At 43.5% G+C, this 9,936-nt stretch overlaps 1 protein-coding gene across 3 annotated transcripts in view; it reads left to right on the top strand.

The window, feature by feature from the left end:
- The window catches only part of Opcml (opioid binding protein/cell adhesion molecule like), a 571,313-nt gene that overhangs the window by 455,098 nt on the left and 106,279 nt on the right, over window positions 1-9,936 (top strand). For all 3 annotated transcript variants that reach the window (XM_004643686.2, XM_023703844.1, XM_023703845.1), the window contains exon 3: window positions 2,330-2,455. In XM_004643686.2, coding sequence (XP_004643743.1) covers window positions 2,330-2,455 — 126 coding nt within the window. The remainder of the gene's footprint in view (window positions 1-2,329; window positions 2,456-9,936) is intronic.

Genomic DNA, 9,936 nt, shown 5'->3' with positions numbered 1-9,936 from the left:
GGGGAGCTAAGTGTCAGCAGGGAGCTGCGCAGTTAGACGGAGGTCTGAAGTTGTTACTTATGCCACGTGACAGAGGGATCAAAACACGCAGGGAGGCCACATGCAAGGTTCCAGGGAGCGCCTCCTGCAGCTGTGCCAGTGAAAATTGGTGAGAAGTTCAAGCCGAATAATAGCAAAGAGAAGAGTTCAGAAAGAAGTTGGGCCTTTTCCTGTTCAAACTTTGAGCTGAATTGTAAGCAACGTCTGGAAGTGGGACAAGGTGGTTCTGTGATGGTAAAGATACATGGACATGGTCACCCCAGTAGAGGAAGGCGATGCTTTGTGAATGGCAGCACTGTCGCTGTTAATGCCAGCATCAGAGTCATCGCCGCTGCCTCAGTGGCGAACCCTCGCTGTGTGCTTGCTGTATAACGGGCACTCTACCCAGTCGTGGTTCCATCTAAGCCCCAGGCCAGGGCCGTGGAAGATGCATTCAGGGATGAGGAAGCCCAAACCACAAGTGAAGGCTGGTTGCTGGTTAAAGTCATACAGCAGGTAGGGAGCTGAGCCAAGTTGCAAACCTGGGTCTGTCTGGATGTGGAGCCCTGCTCCCAATCACTGGGCTACCACGGCACCAACAATTATGTTTTATAGCATGGGTGCTTCACAACTTTTAATGATTCCACTTCAAATTTACTTTTTCAGTGGTGCAAGAACATTTCTCGGGAGAAAGTCTTACTTTGATTTTTTTTTTTTTTTTTTTGATCCTTTCTTAAACTAGTATTGTGCAATGTAAAGCCCTTCACTATCATTCTGGGTGGCCACAGGAGCCACAGCTCCCAGCCAGCCACAGGAGTTAGGCGGGAAGCCACTAATAATTTTCAGTGTGCTGTGTTGCTAACTCATGCTGTTCGGTTTGTTCGCAACAATAATGTATTCATGCGGAAGGTGGCAACTTTTAATATTTTTGGATGAGATTTATATTTTATCTAGAAAAATGAAGGACTAAGAATTTGAAGAGAAACATTTCTGTTGGGCTCCATCGTCATGTGTGTTCCAAAAATGGAATGCTATGTATAAACAGGTTTGTTCTTCTAGTAGTTTCACCTCAGGATGTATTGATTGTGACATCAGCTGTCGGAGGTCGAGAGGTATTTGTGTAATCTGAAGACAATGCCAGTAGCTGTGGCATTCATACTGGCTTGTTGAGTTCAAGGAGAAAGAACTAACTCTAATGGAGGAATTAGAGAGAGCGTTACTACTGAGTTTTAACTGATGTGTTTTAAGAGATTGCTAGGAATTTTCAGGGTAAGAAATATGAAGAAAGGAATTCCAGGAAGGCACACCCTGTGCGAGGTCTGGATCGCCCAGAAATAGCTGACCAGCACCTTTGGCTTTTGGGGTGAGCTCCTGGAAGAGTCCTGTGGCTGGGGACTATGCGGGGTATCCGCCTAACCACTGATCGCACATGGGGGATGGACATGTGCAGAGACAAGAACTCTTGGAAGACCTGGAATTTTTCATTTGACTTAGTCCTTGAGTCAGCGAGCAGCAGCAACTTGTGTTGCCTCACTCTGCACACACACACACACACACACACACACACACACACACACACTTCAACAGGCCATAACCCTGATCTTCCTTATCAGGTACAGGACATAAATGTTGTCAGTGGCCACCTCCTTAGCAAATTAAGCAACTTGACATTACAGTTGAGAAAAATCCTCATCACAAATGCGTACTATACACAGAAATTTAGAAATCAATCCATATGCAACAGTATCGCAGGACAATCCTATGACATTTTTTTTTCTTGTCTCTCATTTTCTTTTATTACCTTTTTTTTTTTTTTACAAACATTTACTTTTAAGAGAGTATAGCAATAACTGATATGACATTAGAAGCAGTACTCATTTAGAAGACCAAAATGACAGGTATTTCAATGATGGCTTTAGTATTACACCTTGCTGTCCTAAGTGTAGTTGCTTAGTTCATAGATAGATAGATAGATATAGATATATATGGATAGATACACAGCTACTTTCTCTTAGCTCATTGAGAAGAAAGGTCTGTACTAATATTGTTTAGACAAAGATATCACCTTGTCCTCTGAACAGCTACTATGAAGATAACAATTTGCAATGTATTAATTATTGTAACTACCCTACTAAACTTTTTGAAATTATGTCATTGCTATTTTATCTTTTTTTCTCATTAAAATGAAAAAAATTAAAAAGTCACAGAAAATGACACCCCCCCCCGTACTGTACACGTATTGCAGACTAACACTTTCTTCTGAGTGCAGCAGTAATTCTCAGGCATTCCTCTCTCCTGTGTTTTTCAACAGTCCCTCCACAAATCATGAACATCTCCTCAGACGTCACTGTGAATGAGGGGAGTAGCGTGACCCTGCTGTGCCTTGCCATTGGCAGACCAGAGCCGACTGTGACGTGGAGACACCTGTCGGTCAAGGGTAAGAGATTTTCTGCAAGAGTCTGGGAAGGGTTTGGTCCTCATGCGTGGAAAGCGGCAGGCAACAAGCAGCACCACTGTGTGTGTAGTGCAGTTGGTGACTGCAGGAAACTAAGAAGGGGCGGGCACTAGGGGCTGAGTATTCCATTCCAAAAGAAGAATGTCAAGGCATAAATTTCCTGTTATTCTCAGCCTTTGCATGGCCTCAGAAGGCTTTTGTTTTCCAAAGTACAAAGAACTGAGGGAAAGCCAAGTCACTTCCATGAGAACATGATTTCCCACATGGCGATGGTCACGCCTTCTTGTAGTACAGGGCTGGGCAGGAGAAGATGCTTAGGGCTCCGGCCACACGGTCCACGCAGCAAGCATCTTCTCGCCCCGGTGCACTCGGTATTTACGCAGAGCTGCACTCCTTTGGCCTGTACATAAACAGCTAACCTTGAGTGGAAGAAACTGTAGAAATGGTGAGCGCATCTGGCTCTCACTTAGCTGGGTGCTGAATGATTGGCCTTGAAACTTTGGTGACAGTGGTCATCTTCCGCTTGCTCAGAAAGCGACCGAAACGACAGTCGGCTCTATCACCTTGGACAGAAAACTTGCTCCAAGCTGAACTTGATGATATTGGCCAAGAGCCCCTTGATAGATTTGCACTGTTACTAGAAATTATGATTAATTTTTGAAATTATACAAGGAAAAACTGTGCCCTCAGGCATCAGAAAATTCAAGCGTGAAGCCCAGTAAATAGGAAGCTGTGTGCAGCATGCCTGCGTGTAATGGAAATCGTGCACTTTGTAGAGAAAACACGAGACTGAATTTCAGTGACCTTGGGAAGGAGGAGAGCTGCTACGGGTCAAAGCTGCCCGCAGAAGTAAGCGTGCCAGGTGCACACGCGCTCGCTGGCCCAGCGTGCAGTGTGGGCCGCACGTGCCTGAAGCAACGGATGCTCATCCCCTCCCCTTTGGAGCCCACGTGTCCGTGATCAGGGAGTCCACAGCGTGGCTCCGGGTGGCTCAGTGAGCATCTGTGCCCCGCCTCCTTCCTTGCTTCTGGTGACGGCCGGGGGGCTTGGAAATTTCTGAATTTGTAGTTTCATCATCCTGATCTGCCTTCACCTTTGCACGGCAACGTGTGTGTTTGTCTGTGAGTGTGTGTGCATGTGCATGCGTGTGTGCATGTGAATGTGTGTGTGCATGTGAATGTGTGTGCATGTGTGTGTAGGTGCATGTGTGTGTGCTTATGTGTGTGCGTGTGCTTGTGTGTGCGTGTATTGCATGTGCATGTGTGCGTGCAGGTGCATGTGCGTGTGTGTGTGGGTGCGTGTGTGTGTGCATGTGTGTGTCCACATGTCCCCTTTTTGCAAGGACACAAGCCATATTTATTAGGGCCTGGCATGATTACTTCCATTAGGCCTTATTTCAAAATAAAGTCACATTGTGCAGTCCTGGGATTAGAAATTCAAGGTATTACTTGGCAGGAGGATACAATGCAAACTGTAACAGGTTTCATCAAAATTAGAAACATTATTAAGAATAAATGAAAAGTTAAGCAACAGACTTAGAAAACCAACGTATTATACATGTGCCTGACAAAAATCTAGTTTATATGAGGAATTCTTAGAACAAATTCTGAGAACCACCTCAAAATGAGGAAGCATTTGAATTGACAGTTCCAAAATAAAAGTACCAAATAGCAAATAATCACAAAGAAATATAAGCAACATTATTATCAGCAATTAAAGTTAAGCCACAGGACTGGGAGATAGCTGGGACTTCTAAATGCCTACCTGGCAAGCACAAAGTCCTGGGTTCGAGCACTTGTACCACATGCCCTGCCAGCCCCAGAACCCCGGGTGTGGTGGTGCACACCTGTAACCCTAGCGCTGGGGAGGCTGAGACAGGAGGATCACTACGAGTCTGAACTGCACAGTGAGACCCTGTGCCAAATAAATAAATATATAAATAAATATTTTTATAATGACGAATTAAAGGAAATAAATGCAATTAAGCCACAATGAGGTACCATCAGTATAGCCACTGGAAAGAGCAAACTTTAAGACTGACCTCAGGTGTTGCTGAAGCTCTTATTTGTGAATTCTGGGGCTTTGACACAGTATAATCACCGGAAATATTTTGTCATTTTGTTGGAAAGTGGAATATATACTTAGTAATGACCTAGCTAGCAACTGCAGTCCTAGGTATTTCCTCAGAAGAACTGGAGACATACATCCGCAAGTGCATATCGACACAGCTGTTCTTCATGGCCCCGTGTGTGCTAGGCGCACACACGACACAACCCAAGTAAGCACCAGGAAAGAGGTAGATATACGCAAGTGTATTCAGGCAGCAGATCTGCCCTCAGCAGCCGGAACCGCTGATCCACACAGCAAAATTAACGGGTCTCAGAATACGCTAAGAAAAGAAGCCAGCCAAATGCCTGCACAGTGTACACTTCCATTTACCTGAAGATCTAGGTTAGATAAAACTGCTTGAGGGAGAAGCCAAGTCTGTAGCTACCAAGGGTGGGACTTTCAAAGAACTGGCTGGGAAAGAGGCCGAGGGATTTGGTGGTGCGCATGGAAGAGATGCAGAAATAGGATACGATGACAGAAATCATGACTATGTTAGTGTTAAAATTTGTCTAACCTAACAGTAGTGAAACTTCGGTAGATGGGCTGCTAACGTGAGCATGAAACTAAAATATATTATTGCAAATTGAATTTCAGCAGATTATGAAATATAAATGCAGACACATCGGAAATACTGGGCTGTTTTTCACCCAATTTCAGGCATCAATTATCTCACGAGTACCAAAAGAGAGAGAGAGATTAGCGCCTCATCTTTTTCTGTTGTCGTTCATATAAACTGAGAACAGGTATTTTGTTCCTGCCTCATTATAGGAACAGATAATGCTATAAATCTGCTTGACAATATTTACATGAAGAACTCAGATAATAAAATGTAAAATGTCACCACTTTGAAATAATATTTATAAGAATATTAAACTATACATGAGAGACTCTAAAAAATTCAATTTAGTACAAACAGAATGATGGTATAGCTTCCCAAAGACATGAGTCCCGGGGAATTTTGCCTAAAGCCAGGGAGAATTTTGGTTTTACACTGTATACAAAAATATACTTAGCCATCAGACCAATTGTACATATCCAAAAAGTCAGGTGTATTTATAAATGCTTGAAATCCTCAATGTACTTTCTTTTTTATCCTAAATACATAGTTTTGTAAGCCTAGATGTATTGTAAAAGGCAATTTGACTTTGTGTATTTTGAAGCAATTCTTTTTAATGGTAAACTGGTAACATTTAACTTTTAAAAGAAAGTAGATTTATTTATATTCCCAACCTCTTACACAGTGTAATAGCTGTAACTCAATCTTCGAAAAAACCCAGCAAATTCTAAATTTAGCTGGTCTTTGGACTCTTTTCTTTTCTCCCACCTGTGACTTTCTAGCTTTCATTTCTACTATTGTCTTTCGTGTCCCACTGTCAATGACATTTAAATATTTCACCTCAGTGGACTAATTCTGGAAAAGCTCTGTGACCAAGACAGTTTGCAAGTTTAAAATTTTTATCTCCCCAATGGCTACCAATATTTATTTTTAAAGAACCTTCGTCTTGGAGTTAGGAATTTGTTTTAAAGGTTTGGAAAAACGTCCAATGAAACTTGGGCAGGAAACAACATTTTGAGAACATTTTGTAGGTTAGTTCATCACAGAAGAATATGAAATAAAGGTTACAATGACATTTCTTTTGAAATTCCAATAGGAGCACATGGAAGAATTTCACTCACTGGATACGATGTTCCCCAAATGCTAGTGCAGTGTTTGAAAAATATGGCTGAAAATTGGAGGTCTGTATAGGAAGAATGAATGAAACAAGATTTTCGTGTAGGAAAAACTATGTTCTAGAGGTGATTAAAGATTAATGCTTAATAGTAGTCACACAAAGCAACTGAGCACATGCTGTCAAGTTCTAGAAACTAAGCAAATAGTTAAAAGTGAATGAATAAATTTAGCAATGATCACATTACGACGTAATGGTACGAGGCTGTGCTGAGGCAGACTATGAAGTATCTCTGAAATATAAAAAGTAGATGGGGGGAGTGGAGGAATCCTGCAGCCCAAATGGAGGAATTGACCTATTCTTCAAATGAGAGTTGATTTGTGTGTGTGTGTGTGTGTGTGTGTGTGTGTGTGTGTGTGTGTAGCTGGGGATTGAAATCAGAACCCTGTGCTTGCCAGGCAAGCACTTGCTCTACTGAGCTATCTCCCCAGCCCCTAGAATTGCAGGGTTTCAGGTGGAGGCCGTGGGAAATGTTTCAAAGTGACTGGGGATGCGAGGAGAGAGGGGGGCAGTTTGGGAAGCGAGGGCCAGTCCTCGGGGTGTCAGTGCTGCCCAGCATCACCACTTCCCCGGGAACCCTTTGAGGGAAACTTGCTTTTCAGGTGCATTTTCTCATATAAACAAAAGCACCGAAAATCAAACACAGGGTGAAAGTATTAAGGAATATCTTGGGCTTCCTTAATCTGTAGCCTGAGCAGGCAGCTGCACACTTCTGTCCGCAGCTTTTCTCTGTAACGTCGAAAGGAGGCCGGCGTTCCCCAAATCACGTGCTCTGCACCTCACTTCGCAGGAAAGCTGGAGATGGGACGGCACCATAACGAAGCATTGTGAGCGCCTCCGAGAAAAGCACTCCGCTGCAGACATAGCTTGAAGCTGTCTTGAGCATTTGACCACCAAGCCTTTGACAATGTTTCTCTATCTTTAGATTTAAAAGCTATGCTTAATGCTACATAGCAGGTACCAGCTTGTGAAAACATTTCCTTACAGGGATTTGATAGAGAACGTGGCACTGCTTAATCACACTCACACACATCTGTAACACAGGATCTGCATGCAGCTCGGCAAACTGGGGTAAGGGTGGAAACTCACAGCTCACTGCCTTAAAGAGATTTCTGCAGCAAAGAATAGATGCTCTCAAAGCAGGCAGGCGAAGTAGTCCTGCAAGTGGCTCGCCACTTCGCAGCGCAGTATGAATCATCTGGGCTTCAAAGGTTATTTTCTTCCTCCTTCTTGAAGTGTAGGAGAAGGAAAACTGGAACAGCACAAGCAGGAGGCTTGCTCTTCCGGAGTGACCTGAAAACAAGGCTCAGAGATACGTGGGAGGCTGAGGCCGAAGAAGCTCCTACTCTAGGGAGACTGGTTTTTCTTTCCCTCTTCCAGTGCCGCGGTAATCCCCTCTAACGCCTTCTGCACCTGGTCCCATTTCAGGTGACATATTTGGGAAGGGCATATGGTCGGGAAACTTAATAAAGTCTTCTTCTCCATCTGCACAGAGATTTCGAGATGACAGCCGTTCACGTGTGAGTGAGGTCCTGAGCAATCTCCTCGCACACAGTAATACCTCAGGGAGCGAGTGAATGGATTATTTCACTGAAGTGAATTTTCTAGGTAACCGAAGCTGACTCCTTCACGCATTGACTTGAGCCGTTTTTATTGGAAGCGCTTTAACAATGTACCAGGTTCTCTTCTGTTGCCTTCCCTCTAGTGAACGGCATTTAGCCTCATCTTTGTCCTGTGACAGCAGCTATTCAAGTCAGCATCTCAGCACTGGAATAAAGAAGACGATGGGCTTTGTGTACTATTTAGAATCTCATGTCTGCTTCATACCTGTCTTCCACTTTGCCTGCCCTTCCTCTCAGTGCCCTGCTAGTTGTCAGCTCTTCCCTCAAGCTAGAACAGCTGCCCTCCAGGAGCCGGCTTGGCTCTGCTTTATTTTCCTATAATTTTTCATGATGAAGAATCTTCATAAACAGTTGATCAGTCCTGAGTAAGGGCCAGCGAGGTCCAGGAGCTTCTCTGAGGAAAGGCATCAGCTTCCCAGGGAGCTGGGTGGCTCTGACGACAGCTGTCTGCGGGAACTTGTGTTTGACAGTGGTTTAGATACACGAGGTGGCTCGAAGACAGACTTCTGTGGTGGTGATGAGCTCCTGCCAGGAAAATTGTCAGCTGTGGCTCCACCCTGGTTAGACCATTCTATCTTCTGTCTGCTCTGCCAATGTAGAAGTTAAGAAATGTGCTTACCTGGGCTATTTATATGGTAGCCTCTGTGCATTACCATAGAAATTCCTAAGCTGAAGTCTTGAACAATTGCCACGTCCTTGCTACTCCAGATAAATGAAGCTTTCTCCACAACTCTAGGTAGTATCAGTCTCTTCTGGCCATTGCTATTAGCTCATGGGCTGAACCCGGACTTCAGATTCTGGTAAACCTGAGCATGAAATCTAAGCTGAGCTGTTCACAGGTTGAATGATTTTGTAAACATCATTTTAATCTCCCTGATCCTTAACTTCACGGACGACAAAACGGTACAATTTATAATAACTTCATCAGGTTATTTTAGAGATAAAAAGAGAAAAGGGATGGAAAGCATATAATAGTGCTGATGCATGCTAAATGTGTTAAATGCAAATTAAACGTGTTCCTTCTGAATTCCCTCCATGCCACATCATTGTTCAAACGCACTGTCTACAGCACTGCAGCCTACAGTTAGCCAGAAAACTGATTGCGGTGGTGTCACAATGAATGCCACGTGCACGCCGAGCCCCACTATGTATCTTTGCCATAATTTAACTCGGAACACAGCAGTGCCCAGACACCAGCGCTAGTCTATTCTATTACTCCACCTCTGTCTTCATATCTTGATCCTCCAGTACTCCTGGGTCATTCATTCAGTGCTCTAGTAGTTCTTCGTCTGCCCATGAATTGGGAGTAATATAATTGTGTCATTTGTGACAGCCAAACTCTGCAACAAGCCATCCTCCCTTCACTGGGTGAGACGCTAGCATAGTGGTGCCGTGGCGCTCCTCAGAGCAATAAAAGGAGTGAGTGACTGATGCCTTCGACAACTCAGATGGGGCCGAATGACATTATGTTAAGTAAAAGGAGACAATCTCAAGAGATTGCATATTACATGATTTTAACTTATAGCATTCCTGAGATGCGATAAAAGTCTAATAGTCGTGCATAAAAGACCAGTGACTGCCAGAAGTAAAGGCAGCGAAGAAAGCAAAATGAGAGGAAGTTGCCTTGGCAGTAGAACCACACAGTTCTTTAAGATATCTATCACTCTGCGCAGGCCCCACTCCAGCCATGCTGAGCTGACCACTGAGTGCAGGCGTAGTGGTGGCGCACACCTGTAATCTCAGTGCTGGGGAGGCCAAAAACTGGGGGATCACTATGAGTCCAAGCTGCACAGTGAGACTCTACAAAATCCATTAAAAAACATATATATTGTGCATATATATATAATTGTATATACATATCTATCTATCTATATGTATATATTTTAAGAGAATAAAAAATTTAAAAACATTAAAAAATACATAATTTTGAAACAAGATAGAAAATTATAAATGGTTGTACATTCCATATTATTATCTTCACAAAATTTGTTGAGATTGCCAG

Source organism: Octodon degus, unplaced genomic scaffold (assembly GCF_000260255.1).
Source record: "Octodon degus isolate 3935 unplaced genomic scaffold, OctDeg1.0 scaffold00182, whole genome shotgun sequence".
NCBI lineage: Eukaryota > Metazoa > Chordata > Mammalia > Rodentia > Octodontidae > Octodon > Octodon degus.
The sequence above is the reverse complement of the archived record's forward strand: the minus strand, read 5'-3'. Positions and strand labels throughout refer to the sequence as shown.